The sequence below is a fragment of the Mercenaria mercenaria genome, chromosome 7, assembly GCF_021730395.1.
Source record: "Mercenaria mercenaria strain notata chromosome 7, MADL_Memer_1, whole genome shotgun sequence".
Taxonomy (NCBI): Eukaryota; Metazoa; Mollusca; class Bivalvia; order Venerida; family Veneridae; genus Mercenaria; species Mercenaria mercenaria.
In genome coordinates, this window is record NC_069367.1 from 39,216,188 (window position 1) to 39,239,109 (window position 22,922).

General features: G+C 34.5%; 1 protein-coding gene across 7 annotated transcripts in view; it reads left to right on the forward strand.

Annotated features, from left to right (window-relative positions):
- Positions 1–22,922, forward strand: part of LOC123554341 (disks large homolog 2-like) — a 179,997-nt gene that overhangs the window by 106,371 nt on the left and 50,704 nt on the right. For all 7 annotated transcript variants that reach the window (XM_053548156.1, XM_053548159.1, XM_053548157.1 and 4 more), the window contains 5 exons: positions 6,874–6,976; positions 7,532–7,598; positions 14,936–15,072; positions 20,102–20,252; positions 21,364–21,499. In XM_053548156.1, coding sequence (XP_053404131.1) covers positions 6,874–6,976; positions 7,532–7,598; positions 14,936–15,072; positions 20,102–20,252; positions 21,364–21,499 — 594 coding nt within the window. The remainder of the gene's footprint in view (positions 1–6,873; positions 6,977–7,531; positions 7,599–14,935; positions 15,073–20,101; positions 20,253–21,363; positions 21,500–22,922) is intronic.

The window sequence follows — 22,922 nt, forward strand, 5'->3', positions numbered from 1 at the left end:
TAGTGTGTTCTGCAAAGAGTTTGATTTGGTGCAGTGTTAGTGTGTTCTGCAATGAGTTTGATTTGGTGCAGTGTTAGTGTGTTCTGCAATGAGTTTGATTTGGTGCAGTGTTAGTGTGTTCTGCAATGAGTTTGATTTGGTGCAGTGTTATTTTATGTTCTGCAATACTTTGATCTGATGCAATGTTAGTGTGTTCTGCCAGGAAGTTTGTTTGGTGTAATTTCAATATATTCTTTAGGGACTTTGGTATGGTATCATATTAGTATGTTATGTAGGGCCTTTTGTTTGGTGTCCTGTTCAGATGTTCTGCAAGGATTATGGTTTGTTTTGTTTGAAGCCATGCCAATGTTTTCTGCTGTTATGTCATTGATAAACTGTGTTTTTGTCATGCCAGTATGTTCTACTTGGACTTTCCTGTGGTGTTATGTCTTTGATATAGTGTTTGTTGTCCTGTCAGGATGTCATTAAGGGACTTCTGGCTGGTGTCTTATCAGCAAGTGCAGCAGTGACTTCAGTTTTGTTTCAGGCCAGTAAGATCTGTAGGAACTTTGGTTTGATGTGTTGCGGTTATGTCAGTATGTTCTTCAGAGACTTTTGTTTAGTTTTGTGTCAGTATGCTGTACAGGGAAGGTAACACCCTTTAGATAGTAAAACAGTTTTTGGTAAATAACAGATGAATGCTTTTACCTTGGACTGTCAGTCATAGGATAATTGCTTATGATCAGTATATGACCCTGTTTGTTTCAGGGGCCAGTAAGTCAAAGGTCAAGGTCATACAAACCTGAAACTTGATTTCAGTAGCTTGAAGAGAATTGTTCAAGTAAGATTTGTGTAGACTTTTTGTATTCTGCTGATGAGATTTCAATTAAACCTGATAAGAATACTGGGTTTTGTTTTGGTTGGAAGATTTTTGAGTAATGGGCCTTAGAAATCCCTTATCTTATGTTATTATGAAACACTAATTATCTATAGTCATAGACTTAGGTCACAGCATGATAGAGACTGAAAACTTCAGTTCCAGTAGCATGCTGAAGGCCACCATGGGACGAGGGGGGTGTGTTATAAAAGTTGCTCATTTTAAATCATTTTTGCATCTTTACTTTTAAATAAGTGCCCCACCCTTCTTTTAAGAAATTGCTAAAGCTTCTGGGGTTCTTATTCTGGGATGTACATTCAATTCCAGAAAAAAATGCTTGTCGGCAGAAGTAAGATATTGAAACATTATGGCTTAATGAGACTTTTTTCAGGGGAGCAGCTGTTTACACAGTATTGCAAGGATAAAAAAAAGACAGATGGCTTTTAAGTGATTTGATATATGAGGATATTTCATGATTAAATCCTGAGACACATTGTATCAAGCTAATTAACTTCTGCCTGGAAAGGGTGGACATGTAGGTGACAATGTACCACTCCCGTTTTCTGTGCCAAGAACTTACTGGTCTTAACATCCTGTTTGTTTGTTCCTTTACCTAATTGAACAGTTCATTAAGTCATGAACTATACATTTTGCAGCCATAAAAGGTGAGCATGTTAAGTCCAGTATGACCTGAAATGTGACAGATGAAGGAATATGTAAATTTAGTCATTATTTAAGCTGATACTAAATTAATAGAAAAACTTGGTTAGTATTTGTAAATGTATACTTGTGTTCCTGTAGTCATGGGAAATAGGGAATATACAACTGGCATTGTGGTGACATATTGTTCTAACTGTTCTAATGGCAGAACTAGGATTATTCCTTGACTTAGATGCTTTGTCTTAAAATTTGTAAACATAAATAATCATTTTGAAAGGAATGAATGATTAAGTTAGTAGAAAGAATTATCTATTTTTATTTTGTGACAGGAAAAGAGTATATTTTTTACCAGTAAAACTTGAAATACCACAAAACAGTATTTTGAATACTGCAGATATAACTGTAATGGTTATCAAATAGATATCATATTAGAAATAAAATGAACATGGTTCTTCGTTTAATAGAGTTTTTGCTTGCCATTTTTCCTTGATGTCTGCAGCATCATTTTTTTTTGCATCATTATTTCTTGGAAATCAAGAAATAAAAGAAAATAGAATTGTGGAGAACATGCATTGAGTGATTTGTGGAAACTGACAGTTTAGTGCATACAATATCATTGACATGTTTGGCAGTGATTTGTCTGATATTGACATTTATATAGCAATTCTGTGAATACGGTGGACACTGTGGTGGGAACTCCTTGCCGTCTAAAGTTGCTGTGTCACAGCTTCGTTATTGAAATGTGCTGTGACTGCTTGTCAACAGTTTGGAAATGTAATTGTTTTCTAATGGAATATTTGATCAAGTGTTAAGACTTTTGACTGAAGAACAATTCTGATATAATAATATATTGTATTGGAAAGTTAATTTGTTGCTCTTGGTAAAAGAAAGAAATGGACTGCATAAAAGTTTATACTCTGTATTGAGAAATCATGCATATGGCAAAATCTAGGATGTCGGTCTTCTATGAAATACAAATGTACAGGTAAATTATTTTTATTTATTTATCTATTATATTTTTTTCAATTATGATTATAAAATATATATATTAAAAAAAATAAAAATAACTTGTTTTCAGTTTTCGCATCACATGCTAATAATAATATCTCTTGTTTTGATGGATGAAATAATTTCATATGCTGTAGTTTACAGGAGTTATCTCCCTTTACTGTTGTAAGAAGCAGCAGCAGAAGCAGCTGGTGGAAGAAGAATTTAGATAATCAGCCTGAGGGGCATTTTACTGATCGTTTTAATGAAAAAAAAAGGTTTTATCATTGTCTTAAATTATTTAGTCATTTAATTCCAGGGTCATGAAATATTTTGGTTTCTGAAACACTTTCATTTTGACATGATTTTAATCTGGAATTCAAATTTTAAATGTTAAATAAAAGGGGAGTTAAATTTATTCCATAGGATTGAGTTTCACATGAGGTTTGTGAAAACTTGTCGCTACAAATAAACTTTTAAGCGCATGCAAGGACTTACCGACATATTAACCATTTCTTGAAGCATATCATTTTTGATAAAAAATTAACACAAAGTCTTTTTAGCAGCTACATTTTATATATGTTATACACCTATTAGACTATTGTGAGAAGTTTTTATCTACTGTTTAGTTCTAATGCCAGTATTAATATTTAATTTTACTGCGGGCTGATTAATAACATAGTTGGCCAGATTCTAGACAATGTTCAACCTAGTGGATTCAGGGAAGTGTTAGGTGGGGGCACATTTAGGGTGAATGCATATTCATGTGCAAATGAAAGTTTCCTTGTCTTTGTTTAGTATTATTTATACTACAGGGCGTGAACAGAGCAAAAAATTTAAAGTCTCTTTTAATATATCCCCCCTACAAGAAAGAAAATCCTGGATCCATCCCTGGTTCAGTTGTTCTATAAATACTTGATACTGGTCACATTGTTGCTTCATCAGATCATTAACATGAATAATTGAATTATTCGCTGAATGTATGGCTTATTTCACAGTTAATAATTGTTGACCTTATTCACTAAAGTCATTTCTTTTCACTTAATATGCTTAAATATGCAACTTTCTAATGATCAAAGTCATTAATAAATGTTCACCGAATTGTTGACATTATTCAGTGAATGCATAAACACATGACTTTGTTTATGATCATGTTTGACATTTATTCAGGCCCATTATCATTGTTCTCAAGATTTATGACATCATTCACTGAATGCATTTCTCCTTCCTGAATGCATTTCTCCTCACTGAATGCATAGGTACAGTTGTCTTTCTTCACTGAATGTATTACATTTTTACCAGATCACTGACTTTGCTCACCAGATTGTTGGCAATATGTACACTGAATACATATCTCTACCTTGAATGCAGAATATTATGCAATTGTCTTTCTTCACTGAATGTATTACATTTTTACCAGATCACTGACTGCTCACCAGATTGTTGACAATGTACACTGAATACATATCTCTACCTTGAATGCAGAATATTATGCAGTTGTCTTTCTTCACTGAATGTATTACATTTTTACCAGATCACTGACTGCTCACCAGATTGTTGACAGTATACACTGAATAGTCATAATTTCTTTATTTTGAATTCATGTTTAGTATGTCTTTCTGTTTATATTATGCATTTATCATAATGTTTATCAAATTAATGATATTGTTAGCTAAATCAGCCATCAGATTACTGTTCCCTGCCAGATATGATATATGGTCCCCTTTGTCATTTGAGAATTCTCAGTCCATTTCATATATTCACATAGAACAGCTGATTGGCTATAGATATCAATGTTTGTTAGGCTTTCCATAGGGACAGACATATAATTGTTTTTTTTATGTGTGACAGTGACTACAAGGATTGACATTTAAAAGCTTAGCAATATGATTATGCCTGGGAAACTTTAGAAAAGCTTATTGTGAGATGAGAAGGGTAGTTCCAGAATATGATAAACTGGCATATTTAAGGGTCAACAATGTAGATCTTTAGACATTGCTTGGACTGTGGATAAAACTTGCAGATTGGGAATTTGATTAAAGTAATAAGTTCCTAGTAAGCCACTAGTATTGGTTGAATTTCAAGGCTTTTTACACATGCCTTTGTTCTTGACCTTTGTTAAGCTAAATTCTCTGTAAAAAAACACTGCTTTTCATTATGATGGGTTTGGTAAATGTAGAATTACTATGTATTATTTAGTTTAACCTTGACATTAATTTTGCGTGTTAACTTGATATTTGTAAATTGTCTTACAGATACATTTAAGAGATGTTGCAAAGTAATCAGTGGGTTTGGCAATTTTGTTAAATTTTATAAATCAAGTCTAGTTTTATAAACATAATTAATTTCAATATGATATAATTAACATTACACTGTACAAAGATACATGTATGAAATAAAAAAAAAACAACAACAGAGCCAAAAGCTGTAGCTCATGGAAGTGGCTTTTCCTATAATAAAATGTTGTATGCATGGTAAAACAGTGTTTGAGATCTTGTAAATAGTAGGTAAAGTAGATGCTTAAACACAAAAATAAAAGATGTCATTGTGATGTAACAAGCGCATACAGCTGGTAATTAAGTCAGTTAGGTTGAAATTAGGAATAGCCCAGATGAAAATCAAGTCGTAGACAGGCATTAGGTATCAGCTAAATTTGTGATTTTGTTATTTTACAAATATCAGTGGTTGTTGTGGCAGAAGTAAGATAAGGCAATCTGAATGGTTTATTTGAGAAGAAAATGGACCTATCCATAATATTGATACTACAGTTTTCTAACATTTGCCATTTTATTGTGTCTTCCTGGATAAAGTCTGTTTTTGTTGCTTAAAGAAATAATAAACATGAGAATTTTGTTTAAAAGTGACATATCCATATTTTGACTGAATTTACAATGTAATATGAGTAAATGAGCCATGCCATGAGAAAACCAACATAGTGGCTTTGCGACCAGCATGGATCCAGACCAGCCTGCTCATCCGCGTAGTCTGGTCAGGATTCATGCTGTTTGCTAATGGTTTCTCTAATTGCAGTAGGCTTTAAAAGCGAACATCATGGATCCAGACCAGACTGCGAGGATGCGCAGGCTGGTCTGGATCCATGCTGGTCGCAAACCCACTATGTTTGTTTTCCCATGGCGCGGCTCAAATCAGGAGAGGAATCAAACATTTTACAGACAATATGATATTGTAAAACCCACTCCTCTTGGCAATATGCTTCTTTAATGGCAAAATGTGTATGTTTTATTTGTAGAATAAACAGTGAAGCAATATAACATTTAATGTGATAGCCAAAAGACTGAAATAAATTATATAAAAAATCAGTTGCTAGGTTATGCACAAAGAAATTGTTACGTGAAAAATTCTTTCATATAAGAAAGCATAGAATCCACCTAGCCTTTGGAACCCATTTGATTGCTTGTTCCTTAAATAATTGAAGGGCACCTGGGATCTTCATCCAGTCCTTCAGAGCTGGAAAGTTTCAAATTAACTAATTAATTTGACCTTAATTATGTCAGTGTGATGCAATGCAATTCAGCTGACATTCACTGTAAATATTGTTCATTACACTACTGTTCAAAATCTTGCAAATCTGTGAGAAACTCTTTAGGGAATGAATATTCTTAGTGTAATTATTGCAAGAAGTTGTAGTGAACAGAATAGAATGGATTCTTTTAAATCTGAGCTTTTCTTCTTTCTATGTCCATACAATATGTTTGCTAACTTAGCAAAGTTCTATAGCTGAGGGTCATTAGCTGGTTAAGTATTAGAGTATTTATCTTGTGGATTATGGATGTCTGTTAGTGGGAGATTGGATTAGTTCTGTGGATACAGGCACGTGTATGTGTCTGTGCATGGGTTTATATTGATAAAACACAATGCATTACAGGTATAAGCTCAAACCCAGACACTGTACCAGGCTTGCAGAAAAAAGTGCTAGGAATGGAATTAGTAGTAGGTCCTGGTGTCTTCCTCCATGATTAAAAGCAGGGAAGCCACCATGTTGGTGTGACTTACATTTCTAGTCATTATAGCAAGGGCTTTTAACATTTTATAAGCAATAACAATGTAATTAAATATGTTTTTTTCAGGAGAAGAATGTGATAGTAAAAATAAATGTTGTTTTGTTTGTTTCAGGATGAATGATGTGATAGTAAAAGTAAATGATGTCATGGTAAAAGTAAATGTTGTTTTGTTCACCATTTTTCAGGTAAATGATGTGAATGTAAAGTAAATGTTGTTTTGTTTGTTTCAGGATGAATGATGTGATAGTAAAAGTAAATGATGTAATGGTAAAAGTAAATGTTGTTTTGTTCACCATTTTTCAGGTAAATGATGTATACGTAAAGTAAATGTTGTTTTGTTTGTTTCAGGATGAATGATGTGATAGTAAAAGTGAATGATGATAATGTGGTAAATGTAACACATGCTGATGCTGTTGATGCTTTGAAGAGAGCTGGGACCAGGGTTGTATTGGTATGTATACGTGTACATTGTATATGGGTCAGCTTAGAAATTTACTGACTACCAATCTAGATGAAGGAAAACATCTCAGTGACCATTTCATCAAAGACATCATTTTCTAAAACGATGTATCTGGTTCATCAGGTGATGTTGTATTCAAGCCCAGTCCATGAAATTTTATTTGAGTAATTCGTAGTTTTAGAAATCTGTGACCTGTAGATTTGTTTTCGTTGTGATATTATGTTAATATTAATTGTGCTTGCAAGAGAAAAATCTTTGATCATGGTAGTATTGCAATGAAAATATACATTGTTATGTTAGGCCGAAAAGAGTGTAATCTACTCTATAATATATTAGGTAACCATAGGTGTGGTTCAAGAGTTTAATTAGTCTGAGGGGGTAATCATGCATTTTGTATTATGTAGATATGTTAGGAAAGTTCAAGAAGAGGGAGGCAGTGGAGAAAGTGGAGGGAATGATGTTGGATTGTGTGAGACAGACACATATCTTTCAGTGAAACTAGTGACATGTATATGTTTGTATGTGATCATTCCTTTGTATTTGCAGTATGTGAAGCGTTTAAAAGCTCCAGTTGAAAACATTATCACTATAGAATTGTCAAAGGGAAATAAAGGTATGTATCAAGATAAATTTGGTCTCCAGAAACATTTTAAAAGCTTTTAATAAGTTATGTCTTCATGTCTGTGCTCAGAACACTTATCTTTCACACTTGGGAGTTTGAAAAACTTCCAGGGATGTTGACTTACTGCAAGTCTTCCGCTTTCCAGTCACGTGAAAGTTTGATGGTTTGGCCCATCAAAATGTCTGTTCCTAGGTTCTGCCTCCAAATATTGAAGCAGAAATGTCACCAAATTACCTAAAGCTCATCAGTGTGGCTTCAAATAAAAAGCAAAAAATTCTAACTATATATGTATGATAAAATATGACATAATTATCAGTATTTTAATGAAGTTACATGTGACTGCTTTGAAACATTGCACAATAACATCTGTTCTTGGGTTTGTATTTTATTTGCTATTTTGTACGAATTTTTGTTGTGTTAATTCAGTAATTATACCGAAATTATTTTGATATGGCCCTCTCAATAGGCTGTTGTTTTGTTGTTAGATAGACTTTGTTCTGTAATGCTTTTATAGAAGTTTAAAAACTTGTTCTCCAAATCTTTTGAAACTTGATGCATTTCAATGATGGCATTCAAGTCCCTACAGAATTACACTGGGTGGAGAATGTTCAGAAATTGATTAGATTTATTGTATCTAAGTTTACTTTAGGAAGTTTGAAATACTGAAAGAAGTCCATAGAGAAAATTGATCATCCCATGGCTGACATGTGTATATAGCATAGATACATGATGTAACATTGGTTAGATTTTAAATTATTTCCATCAATTTCAAGTATTTTACCAAGAATTAAAGGTAAAATAGTGGGAACTCAATATCTACATGAACATAAAGGATATCAATTGAATATAATTTCAGTACTGAATTTATCAACAAATGAAATAGAATAATTTCCCTTTCGTTAATCAAGTTCATTAAATTTAGTGCTTATTCAATATTCTAGAAAGAAAAACATCCTGATTTAACTGATCATTGCTAGGAATGTAGCTCCACTATGCGTAGTGTATAGAGGGCTTTCCTGCTTGCTCTGATGTTGTCAGCATCTTGTCCACACCTTGGTGAAAGTTTTGATGCATTTTCCTTTTACCTCTATGGTTACTTGATGGATTTCTTGGATCACCCACATCATGTGACATAAGGTCTGTAGCTCTTGCACCAGTTTGAATTATGCCCCCTTCAAAGGTAAAATAATTATTGTTCCACTCCGCCACCCACATCATACCATTTAAGGTATCTAGCTCTTGCAAAAATATTTATAAATTATGCCCCGTTTCAGTGGTTTTTTTTGTGTGGCCAATTTGGGGCCAAAATAGGGCCCCAATCCCAATGGCAAATAATATGTTTTTTCCCAAAATTCCCAAAGTTAAAATTTTCATTTTTATTTCAAACAAGACTGTATGTATGAAACCTTGAACTTTTGAAACATAAGCCAGTTTGCTTTCTTAATGCATTTATGACCATTGTTTCTTAAATGTGAGATTTCAGTTTCTACAATTCCCAATTTAGACGTTTTACTATGTATTCCCTGAAATTGTAAAGGCCCCGGCCCCATTTCCAAATCAGTCAGAAAAAACACTGTGTTTTTATTTAGAATTTCAAGTTAAAGTGTTAATGCACTTTGACTCTATCACTGTTATTACTTTTTCCATTATCATTACCCACATTAGTCACTCCAGTAATAGGTCTAGTTTCCTCAAATAAGACATATTTCACCATCAAGCATGGAAATAGTTGCACACACTATCTCCTCAGACAGCAGTTAGCCAGGCATTTGTTCACAGAAGACAATCCTCCTCTAGCTCTGAGCCCCTTTGGAGAACAAGTCAGCACTGGTATAGAATCCCGGACCACTGGTTGGGTTAACTGAACCATAACTGAAATTCTGTTGGAGAAAAAACATGCCAAACAAACAAGAGTGATTTAAGAGAGTTTCAAGGTTGTTCTTTGCTACAATAAAATTTTAGTAGCTGTACTCTCAAATGTTAAGCAATATAAGAAATAAGGTTCAGAATTTGTTTGGCATGAAATGTCAGAAGAGAATAATAAAAACCTAAAGAGGGAAAGAATATCCTGGTTTATACATAATAATCTCTACATTTCTAGTATTGGAAAGTGCATTTCATCATTTTCGATATTTTTCTCTCTTAAATCCTGGGCGTTGGTAACATTAATGGTTTGACAATAGCATGAAAATGCTGTGATAATATTCCAAGCTGTATGGAGCTATTATATACTCCTAAAAGGCAAATATCTTTGATCTGGATCCCACGGGGAGTGTGTTAACATTTCTGATGACAACTAAATGTCCATTATATTAGAGTCATTTGATTCTTGGGTAACATTTTATCTGTTGGTCTTGTAAATTATGCATGTGCGGAAATGTTCTAAACTTATTAGGAATTTTGTGGAAAATCGTGTGCATATAAAACAAAGAGTTCACAGGACATGATGGTTATGTTCACACACAATACCACAAAGTAATGTTGATGTTCACACTTCGATTGTTATCAACTTTATGAATATTTTATTGTTACGGACATTTCGAAAACCCTGTCGGTGCAAATTTTGTGCAGATATTGGCACGATGTCTGTGCTGTCGAAACTGCCTGTGTCAGACATGCTTTTATCAGGGGTGTCACATGCTATAGTTCAATGTCTAATTGATTTATGACAAGAAAATAATATTCTGTAATTGTTTACATCAATTTTGATCCATATGAAAAATGATTATTTTGCAACTTTGTGATCGCAATTACTTAACAAAACTCATTTACATAAAAGAACTGCGTTGCAGACAAAACAGATCATTATAAAATGTGGATAGTGAATAAATGAACTGTGTGTTGTTTATTTTCTGTTTCACTGATAAAGTATAGTTAAGTGAAAATACTTTAGTAGAATGAAATGAAAATGCAGTATCAGTTTTGGTTATAGAATATATAATTATAGTGAAAGTGCTGTATCAGTTTTGGCAATAAAATAAAGTTAAGTGAAAATGCATAATCAGTTTTGGCCTCACGGAAAAATATTTATGCTATGTAACTATGGAAATATCCAGCTACATTCTGCCTAACTAATAAAAATTGACTATGTCCACATTCATTAAGACAAATTGTATGATGGTATCTGTATAAAAGTGCCTTTTAAATTTATACAGGGAACAAAAAAATGTATGTTCAAAACAGTCAGAAATAGCCATTTAAAATTGGATAATAAGTAAACACTTGCAAGTCGTAACTCATTTCCTATAGATGTTGATTCTTTAGAAATGATAGGTTGTTGCTGTCTTGGTTTGTCACCAGACAAAGTAAACTAAATAAAATTAATAGACAATCACTGCCTCTCAAAAGAAGAAGTTACATGATTTTCTCTTGAGTATTTTTGTCATTTTCATGCACTGTGCCTCATAACATCATTGTAAACTCTGCAGTGTATACTGGAAAAACAAATAAGTAAAAATCCAACCAGATTGTTTATACATGTGTTTTATGTTAAATTAATAACTTTTAGTGATAGCTAATGACAAACAGACATCACAGTTGTAATTATTTTGAAACACATAAGTTATTTCTTTCTCATAGAGTATGTGCAATTTTCAAAGATAAAAACTACCAGCTATCTGGTTAGTTTGAAAACTACCAACTTTCTTATTAGGTTTTCAACATTGCTACTTTCTCAGAAGATGAAATGAAGTTAGCCATTGAAATGCAGGAATAATTTTTTTTAAACTGGCGTTTCAAAGTGTTTGAAGAACAGATATGATGTATTTTGCACTCCTAAGACTTATGAATTTTATGTTGATTCCATCATGAAATTGGACAGATGATTCTGTGTTTCAGTAACAGTGTTACCACAAATGTATTGAAATTCCTAGATATATAAATATTCAAAATGTAATTTATTATGCCCCCCTTCGAAGGAGGGTATATTGTTTTGCAGATGTTAGATGGTTGGTCTGCATGTAGACCAATCCGTTTCTGGATGATAACTCAAGAATGCTTGGGCCTAGGATCATGAAAGTTAATAGGGAGGTTGGTCATGACCAGCAGATGACCCTATTGATTTTGAGTTTAGTAGGTCAAAGGTCAAGGTCACAGTGACCAGGAACAATTAAATGGTTTCTGGACAGTAACTCAAGAATGCTTGGGCCTAGGATCAGGAGAATTGATAGACCCCTATTGATTTTGAGGTCAAAGGTCAAGGTCACAGTGGCCAGGGACAGTTAAACGGTTTCTGGACGATAACTTGAGAAAGCTTGGGCCAAGAATCATGAAAGTTTAAAGGGAGGTTAATCATGACCAGCAAATGACCCCTATTAATTTTGAGGTCAGTAGGTCAAAGGCCAAGGTTACAGTGACTTGGAACAGTTAAACCGTTTCCAGACAATGACTTGAGAACGCTTGGGCCTAGGATCACGAAACTTGATAGGGAGGTTGATCATGATCAGCAGATGACACCTATTGATTTTGAGATTGGTTCCAATGACCCGGAACAGTAAAACGGTTTCCTGATGATAACTCAGGAATGCTTGGGCCTAGGATCATGAAAATTGATAGGGAGATTGGTCATCACCAGCAGATGACTCCTAGTGATTTTGAGGTTAGTAGGTCAAAGGTCAAGGTCACATTGACTCGGAACAGTTAAACCCATTCCAGACGATAACTTGAGAACGCTTGGGCCAAGGATTACGAAACTTACAAGGGAGGACGATCATGACCAGCAGATGACCCCTATTGGTTTTGAGGTCAATAGGTCAAAGGTCAAGGTCACATTGACCCAGAACAGTAGAACTTTTGTGTACAGTGACAAAATAATATCTGTTCCTTGTGCAATTACTGAATGCATCAAGGGGGCAATTTGTCTATGAACTCTTGTTATTTTTTTAGATCTTTATCTGTGAAAGAGGCCCGTAAATTTCAAGTTGATTTTATGAAACAATTTGGAATTTTCAAGAATTTGTTCATATATTTGATCTTTAGAAAGACAGAAACATTGCAGGTTTTATTAATTAACACTAAGGCATTTATTTGCAGTTTGCCTTATGTTTCTATATGCCTGATCTTGGCAGTATTCTTTGGGGTTTTTTTACAGATCATCACTTCAGTTTTCAAACATTCAACTACTTTTAGCAAGCTAATTATATATTTTGAATATTCATACATAGAACATTGCTACATGATAATAATGATTGAGTCTTTATCATCTATTTTATCAAATTATGCTATGTGAGTTTTCAGTGTTGCCTTCAGATGAAAAATTGAAGAACTATAATTACTTAAAAGTGATATTTTTTCAGGACAATGATTTTTCAGCACGATCTTGTCAGTATTAAATGATTTATATTTGTTTTGAAATCATGTTTTATTCAGCACCAATTATTATTCTAATCTTGTCTTAAAGTGCATGCAAATGCCCTGATGAGTTATAACTGATTTATTCCAGTTAACAGTTATGCACTATTCTTGGTCATAATTTTAAAGTTTCCTTTGTAATCAGTCTCCAATCCTGAGGTCAAGGTCAGTTTGTAGATCTTTGTAACAGCCAAAGCAAGGTTCATTTGTCCTCTATCTTGACTTACTGTAGAGATGTTGGCATTCTGTTGTGGAGAATACAGATTTTTTTAGAAAAGTTTGATTTGGCTTTATGTGCAGTTAATTGACTACTGTTGAAAAGGTAGTATAAAAATGTCAGGATGATACAAAGAGGCTGTCACATAATTATTTCGTTTGAGTTTTGTCTCAGATCTATGCCAGGCCCATAAAACATTTCTTTATGTTAATACTATGCTTTTAACATACCCATTTATAAAATGTTTTAATTTCTGTGACATTTGTTTTTACTGGCTGTCGGCTTTTCTAGTTTTTCTTTATACTTCCTTAAACTTTCTTATTGCTTTCTCTATGTTTCCTGAAAATAATCCAGTTGTTTATGACTGAAAATGCAAAACTTATACTTGGTCTCAGATGTTCTCAGTCGTTTAGCTATGTAAAAGTTAAGAAGATTAAGGAAAAAGAAAGAATATGAGATGGCATTACATGCAGGGAGAAAATAGAGGAAATTACTTGAATGTCTTTATTTAATGAGTTAAATAAAATAATAATGTGTGAGACATTGCCAAGCATTTTATCATTCCTGTTCAACAAATAATAAATTCAATGTGGAAAGACACAGATAATAGGATTCGTGTTATCATGTTTTACACTTTTATCTGAAATAGTAAAATTTCATTTTTCTTTACTTATTATAGACAAAGACAATTTGACCAATGTCTCCTACACTTAAAGCAATGTCAGTTCCAAAATGTTTTGACACAAGTGTAATTCCAGAAATACCTCATGGTGGTACTTTCCTGACATACATCAAACATGTTACAAAGATATAATTATATTGTTTACTCATTTGTTTTGTTTTGACATTTTAAAACTTAATTATACACCAAAAAGCTTTTGTTTCATAAAAAGTTCGAGTAACCATTGGAACCTTGGTGCTTTTTCCATGCCTCACTGTAGGTTTTGATTTGTTTGAGGGAATATTACACCTCAAAAACAGACAGAAGTGTTTTAATCTGTCAAACTCAGATCACTTGAGAATGTAATTTTGTATTTGATACTCCTTGATTGTTCAGGTTTATTGTCTTCAACAGTACATGTCATATTTGCAAGAAAATGTGGGAAACTTGGAGAACAATGTTGTTGTTTTTCCTTCTGAAGGTCTGCAAAAATAATATTGGTTCTAAGAGTGTCCTGTTATTGAAAATATATCTTGTTACCTAATCCCTCAGTTTTGTAAAGACCATTTCAGATTGAAGTTTTAATGTTGATAGTTTAACGAAGTAGCACTTCTGGGTATATACCAATAAAGGATTGTGCTTTGTTTTAGGTAAAGTCTAATTATTTCTGGACGATATACTTGTGTACAGTCTAGATTTTTCACCCAGGCATAGACAAATTTTGACCTGTATACATTTTATTTAGAAACTTGAAAGGAAACATTGGATTGAAGATCGTGCAGTGAAATGCATGTCAACTGGAGTCGGTTGCCCAACATGTTGATCTAGTTCAAAATTCTGTTTGCAGAAGAGTATTTGAATAGATGCGTAAAAATGTCTTGTTTGATGTAGATCTCATTTTACAAGTTAGTGAACTATTGTGATCTTGGTCCCTTGGTTAAGTGCACATGGGCTGAAAAAATTTTAAAAAAAAGGATCTTATGATTAGGGACATTTTATAATTGCATTACAGAAGCATATTTTTAACCAAAGTTCTCCTATTGTGTCCTCATGTAAGATAATCCTTATCATTTATAACAAATGAATACCGGTTACTTTCAGGGTTAGGGTTCAGCATTGCTGGAGGAATAGGTAATCAACACATTCCAGGGGATGATGGGATATTTGTAACCAAGGTGATCGAAGGTGGCGCTGCTGAGCAAGATGGCCGCCTAGCTGTTGGTGACAGATTAGTGGCTGTAAGTATTTTTAGAAAGGGATGATGGGATATTTGTAACCAAGGTGATTTGAGGTGGAGCTGCTGAGCAAGATGGCCACCTAGCTGTTGGTGACAGATTAGTGGCTTAAGTATTTATTAGAAGGGGATGATTGGATATTTGTAACCAAGATGGTTTGAAGTGGAGCTCTGAGCAAGATGATGATGGGATATTTGTAACCAAGATGATTTGAGGTGGAGCTGCTGAGCAAGATGGCTGCCTAGCTGTTGGTGACAGATTTGTGGTTGTAAGTATTTATTAGAAAGGGATGATGGGATATTTGTAACCAAGGTGATTTGAGGTGGAGCTGCTGAGCAAGATGGCTGCCTAACTGTTGGTGACAAATTTGTGGCTGCAAGTATTTATTAGAAAGGGATGATGGGATATTTGTAACCAAGATGATTTGAGGTGGTGCTGCTGAGGAAGATGGCTGCCTAGCTGTTGGTGAAAGGTTATTTATTAGAAAGGGATGATGGAATATTTGTAATCAGGGTGATTTGAGGGGGAGCTGCTGAGCAAGATGGCTGCCTAGCTATTGGTGACAAATTTGTGGCTATAAGTATTTATTAGAAAGGGGTGATGGGATATTTGTAACCAGGGTGATTTGAGGTGGAGCTGCTGAGCAAGATGGCTGCCTAGCTGTTAGTGACAGATTTCTAGCTTAAGTATTTATTAGAAAGGGATGGTGGGATATTTGTAACCAAGATGATTTGAGGTGGAGCTCTGAGCAAGATGGCTGCCTAGCTGTTGGTGACAGATTTGTGGCTGTAAGTATTTATTAGAAAGGGCTGATGGGATATTTGTAACCAAGGTGATTTGAGGTGGTGCTGCTGAGGAAGATAGTTGCCTAGCTGTTGGTGAAAGTTTATTTATTAGAAAGGGATGATGGGATATTTGAAATCAAGACGACTTGAGATGGTGCTGCTTGGCAAGATGGCTGCCTAGCTGTTGGTGACAGGTTTTTATTAGAAAGGGATGATGGGATATTTGTAACCAAGATGATTTGAGGTGGTGCTGCTGAGCAAGATGGAAAATTTTAAAGTACATATTTATCAAAATTATAGCCTGGTATTTATGAGAGGGGATGATGAGATGCTTGTAACCAATGTGATTGAAAGTGACACTGCTTGGCAAGACAGCTAACTAAGTTTTTGGTGAAAAATTTGTGTAAGACTTTTGCAGTTTTAACGAGGTCAGCTCTCAGTTACAGATGGTCATAAGTATAGGAGAGATCCTGTTTGTATACAAATATATTGTATTTTCTATTTTTAGCTCACCTGTTACAAAGTGACAAGGTGAGCTTTTGTGATCGCGCGTTGTCCATGCGTAAACTTTTGCTTGTGACCACTCTAGAGGTCACATTTTTCATGGGATCTTTATGAAAATTGGTCAGAATGTTCACCTTGATGATATCTAGGTCAAGTTCGAAACTGGGTCACATGCGGTCAAAAACTAGGTCAGTAAGTCTAAAAAAAGAAAAACCTTGTGACCTCCCTAGAGGCCATATTTTTCAATGGATCTTCATGAAAATTGGTCAGAATGTTCACCCTGATGATATCTAGGTCGAGTTCGAAACTGGGTCACTTGCGATCAAAATCTAGGTCAGTAGGTCTAAAAATAGAAAAACCTTGTGACGTCTGTAGAGGCCATATTTTTCATGGGATCTGTATGAAAATTGGTCTGATTGTTCATCTTGATAATATCTATTTCAAATTCGAAACTGGGTCAACTGCGGTCAAAAACTAGGTCAGTAGGTCTAAAAATAGAAAAACCTTTTGACCTCTCTAGAGGCCATATTTTTCAATGGATCTTTATGAAAATTGGTGAGAATGTTCACCTTGATGATATCTAGGTCAAGTTTGAAACTGGGTCACATGCGTTCAAAAACTAGGTCAGTAGGTCTAAAAGTAGAAAAACCTTGTGACCTCTCCAGAGGCCATATTTTTCATGAGATCTTCTTGAAAACTGGTGAGAATGTTAACCTTGATGATATCTAGGTCAAGCTCAAAACTTGGTCACGTGCCTTCAAAAACTAGGTCATTAGGTCAGATAATAGAAAAACGTTGAGACCTCTCTAGGCCATGTTTTTCAATGGATCTTCATGAAAATTGGTCAGAATTTTTATCTTGATGATATCTAGGTCAAGTTCAAAACTGGGTCACATGAGCTCAAAAACTAGGTCACTATGTCAAATAATAGAAAAAACGACGTCATACTCAGTTCAAAACTGGGTCATGTGGGTACAGATGAACGATTCAGGACCATGATGGTCCTCTTGTTAGAACTGATAAGACAATGATCGGGTAGGCAGAAGCCGAACGTCTATGTTTTTTGTAAACAGAGATGTTTTTCTAATGACCTAAACTTTCTTAAAAAACAAATTATATCAATAATTTTTTGATCAAAGGAAAGGTTATAAAACAAGCAATTTATTAATTACTTTTAATTGTTATTTTGAAATAAAATTGATTAATTATGAATGCTTAACTTACAGTGTTTTTCTAAAAGCTTTGAACATCACTACGCCGCTATTAAAATCATATGTCATTTAAAACGGTTATTCATTTATAAAAGATGTTTGAATACGATAATACGAAAATTGGAAGTATTCCAAAACATTTTGAATTTGAAAATCCATTAATGAGCGAAAAAGTAATTAAAAATTGAAAATTCCGATCCCATACACAAACGAGGTACAAACGTGTTTTGCCCACCATATAAACAGGTATTAATGCGGGATGCCACAGTGGTCTCTCCTATAAAGCATGATCCTTAGGTCTGACATTTGTTTTAGTTCAACAAAAAGAAGAAGCTTGTGTATAAAACTTGAATAAAAAAACACTTAGGAGAAAGTTAATGCTAAAAACAAATTGTTTTTGTAATTGTGAGGTTTGATTCTGCATGTATTAGAATTACTTAATCTGAACAAACTTCTCAAGTAGTGTATTTAGAAAATGGCAATAGTTGTGACAGAAATCAGATTAAACAAAACTCTTCAGGGAATGAAGTAGAATATGGTAATCTCTTTGTTTTGGATCATTCCTACAAGCTATTTCCATTATCAGAGAAAAAAACAAGAGTAGAAAATGGAATATATTTGTGGTAATATAATCTTTGTTGGTTTTATTTGTGATTAATTCTGATTGCTGATGATATTTGCTCTGTGTGGTAAAAGTTGTTGCCTATAATCTTTGTGACAGATTTTAAGGCTGTTTCATAGTAGGGGAATTCAAATTTATGGCCCTTTTTTGACTTAAAAAAAACTTCAGTTCAAATTTTACATGTAGTTATCAGGCTGTATCTCAGTAACAACTGTATGTGTTGGATTGAAATTTCACACAATTCTTCCCACTCATCAGACCTACTGAATTAGCATTTGGTTTAACTTAATTAAATTTATGGCCCTTTTCCTGCTTAAAAAGGTTGGGTTGAATGTAATTCAGATTGTTGCCCCTTTTCCACTTAAGAAAATTTGGTTAAAATTTTTTAATGCCTGTAACTAACGCAGTAACAACTGTTTGTATTGTGCTGAAACTTCACACATAATGGTTCCCAGTCATTCAACTTATAGTTATAGAACTCTTGCTGAATTTTATACAGATAATGGCCTTTAATTGAGTCAGAAAATTTGATGGAAGTTTTTCATGCAGCTATTATATATCTTAGTATAAGTTATTTCTCTCATTCAACAATCATACATAAGCAAGTCATAGCAAGTTAGAGAAATCTTTGTTGAAATTGATTCAAGTTGTAATAAATTGTAATAAAATAACTCGGTTACTTAAGTATTGCCAAATTAATGTCCTTATATGCTGTCTTATGGCTTTAAACTCGGTAAATTTTACTATTTGTTTACAATAAATAATGAATAAATTTTCTGATTTGGAAAACTTTAATAAAAATCTAATTTTAAAAAATAGCATTTGCTTGGTATATTCTTAAAGTTGACCATGTTTCGCACTGTGTTTCAAATTTTAAACAACTTTTACCGTGCTGTTTTTTGTAAATTTTGGGTATTTCCTCAAGCTCAAGTAGAGACAAATTTCAATGTGATGGCCACTAGCTAAAACATTTGCAGAGAATTCATTACAGCATTAATTTTGATAAAAGAAACATCAAACTATTGTTAAACAATTATAAAACACAAAATAAAACTGTAAATATAATTTTTTCTAGGGTGCCTCAAGTAAACAGATTTAATGACATAATTCTAACTCCAACATTGAAAAATCAAGGTTGAATCTTGTGGGTCTGTTTTGAAATTTGCTCACTTCATTCAAAAATAACCTTGGTCAGAAGTAAAACCTTCCTGCATTTCTTCCACAATATGTAATCTAAAGAATGAAGGCAAAATAGGGAACTTTTACCACATGTAACTCAGTATTTTTAAAGATGTCTAACACTACTCCTCCTTAGAGGTAAATTCACTTTTAACAGCAAGAAATTGCTTATAAAATGAAAATTTTCCACTTTAGTACAATACATCCATAATAAGTCTTGAAAGAAGTAAAAACTCACTAGAAAAAAAGGAAAATATGGGAAAAAAAACTTTGGTCCCAGTGTGGCTCGAACCTACGCCCCCCTGAAAATTGCAGTCAAAGTAGGTTTATGGAAGGAATTGAATACTCTTCAAAAAGGAGATACTCTATTACGGGTCCAATACCTTAAACAAGAGAACACCGGCCCTGACAGTTGTAGCCAATTATCATCCGTAGAATCTAAATTTGTACTGAGCCATGAGTTTGATCCCCGGATGAGGCTTATGTTATCTGTGATCATTGACAAAAGACATTGTGTCTGAAATCATTCGTCCTCCACCTTTGATTCATGTGGGGAAGTTGGCAGTTACTTGTGGAGAACAGGTCAGTACTAGTACGGAATTGAGGGAAACCGGTTAGGTAAACTGCCTGCTGTAACATAACTAAAATACTGAAAAAAATGGCACTAAACGCATAGCAAAATGAAATGAAGCAAATGTATCCTTTTAACAGAACAATCTCATACATTACAGGTAAATGATGACAATTTGGAGAACGTAACACATGACGAGGCTGTAGCTGCATTGAAAGCGACCTCAGAACATGTGACACTGACTGTGGCAAAACCTTCATTTATACCTGAACCTCTTCCATCCAGATATGATGAACCATCTACACCACCCAGTAAGTGAAGTTGAAACTGTACTTGAATTTTGGTTTCATTTTGCACTTGAATATGGCGATGTTTGAAACAGATAATTGAGCCGTGCCATGAGAAAACCAACATAGTGGGTTTGCGACCAGCATGGATCCAGACCAGCCTGCGCATCCGCGCAGTCTGGTCAGGATCCATGCTGTTCGCTTATAAAGTCTATTGGAATTGGAGAAACTGTTAGCGAACAGCATGGATCCTGACCAGACTGCGCGGATGCGCAGGCTGGTCTGGATCCACGCTGGTCGCAAACCCACTGTTGGTTTTCTCATGGCGCGGCTCAGTATGATGTTCTTTTACTTTAGGGTGTGAAGCTTTCATTTCTGTGAATCTCTACCAAACTCCTTCATATTCCGCTTTGTTGAAACACATTGAGCATTTTTTCTCTATATATGTACATAAACTTTGAATGTTCTTTGCAGAAATTGCTGATCTGATCACGGTTCAGTTCCATTTTAGTAGGGACCCTTTAACAAGAATGTCACCGACTTCAAATCACTTGCCTGTCTTTGATTTGGGTCTGACCCTCTCTAAGGGGATGAAGTCTTGTTTATGTGAGGAGTCCATCTAGCTGGTTTATGGAAGGTTGGCAGTTCTACCAAGGTGCCGGCCCATGATTACCATCAAAAATGGGCCTCTTTGGCCAAGTGGTTAAGGTCGCTGACTTCAAATCTCTTGCCCCTCATCAATGTGGGTTTGAGCCTCACTCGGGGCATTGAAATCTTCGTGAGGAAGCCATCCAGCTGGCTTACAGAAGGACATTGGTTCCACCAAGGTACCCGCCTGTGATGAAATAATGTATAGAGCAGCAGCTGGGGTTTTATTCCACCATCAAAGCTGGAAAATCGCCATATGACCTATATTTAAATTGTGTCGGTGTGACGATAAACCCAACAAATCTACGAAAAGTGTTATAATTAGTTTGATTAGATACATTATATATACATAGTTCCTTTCATATCCACTGTATATAAACTTGAATGTTGTTGAAAGAGGCATAACACCTAACAAAAGGAACAGATAGATGTAATTTTCATTTCCCTGCTAGATAAAATATTTCTTTCTTTTTAAAATTTTTTGTAGATGAACCAGTGTACAAACCTCCGATAGCTGCAAAACCTGAGATCCCCGTGAAGCCTTCCTACACCCCTATCCAGGTCCCACCTGTTCATCAATCACCATCACCAAGGCAACCTCAACATCACGAAGAAGAAACCAGGTAAATTGTGAAAGCTTTTATTAATTTTTCTTGAAATATGGAAAGAAATGAGTGACTTTTAAACATGGAAGTTTGGGTTAAAGCTTTTGATAAAGTCAGATATCTCGGTTACTATCAAAGCTTTTGACTTGAAACTTAGATTAGTTATTTACTATCAAAGTGTACACCAGGAGAAACAACCCCCATAACTCGATTGAATTTTGACAGAGTTATGCCCCTTTTTAACAGAATTTTTTGGCTCAAGTTTTATAAAGTTTTTACTGGCAAAGATCTAATTGAGAGTCAAGCACTGAGAAAAGTTGAGCACGCTGTCATGAGACAGCTCTTGTTAGATGAGAAATTAGTAGTTGCAGGCTACAGTGGTTATAAGTCCAAGAAATATTAGATGACATGACACTAGACTTATATAAGAACTTTTTATTCCCCGCCGATGAAATCAGGAGGGGGGTATTGAAATGGCGTTGTCAGTCAGTCCGTCCGTCCACCCGTCCGTCCGCAGCCATTTCTCAGTAACTACTTGGTAGAATTTCATGAAACTTGAAATAAACATGAACCAACATACTGCGATGATGCCCGTCAAGTTTTTTTTTTGATTGGTCAATTTCTCTCAGAGTTATTGCCCTTGATTTAATAAAAAATGTCCGTCTGCAGCCATTTCTCAGTAACTAACAGGTAGAATTTCATCAAATTTGAAATAGACCTGAACCAAGATACTGTGCTGATGCCGGTCAAGTTTTTTTTTTGATAGGTCAATATCCGTCAGAGTTATTGCCCTTGATTTAATGAAAAATGTCCGTCTGCAGCCATTTCTCAGTAACTAGCAGTAGAATTTCATCAAACTTGAAACGACATGAACCAAGATACTGCGACGATGCCCTTCAAGTTTTTTTTTCCATTGGTCAATTTTCCATATAGTTATTGCCCTTTAATTGTTTAAAAATCCACAGATCTGTACATAACAAACCAACCATTGGAAGAATTTCATTAAACTTCTTTCATTCTTTTCCATGAACATTTATTATAAACATGTGATGTTGTGTACCTACACCTGGTCACCACCTTACCTTGGTCCCCCCCCCCCCCACCCCCATTTTTTTTTTTTCATTTTTCATTTTCTATCAATATTTATAATCAACATGTAAACTGTTGTATCCTCACCCCCCTCCAGCCCCACCCAAACAAACCATTCATTTTCTTTTAATTTGATTTTGACTAATGAAATTATTTGCTTCTTGGTAACATTCTTAACTTTTTGCTGGATATATTTTTTTGCCGTTCCTCAACTCTGACCCTTTTGGTGGGGGATTCCAATTCATCGAATTTGCTTGTTTTTTTTTAATTAGTTTTGTCAACAACTTATGACACAAAAGAAAACTAACTTGGAACTCCTTTTCCTGCAAGAAATAATAAACTTGATTTTTGA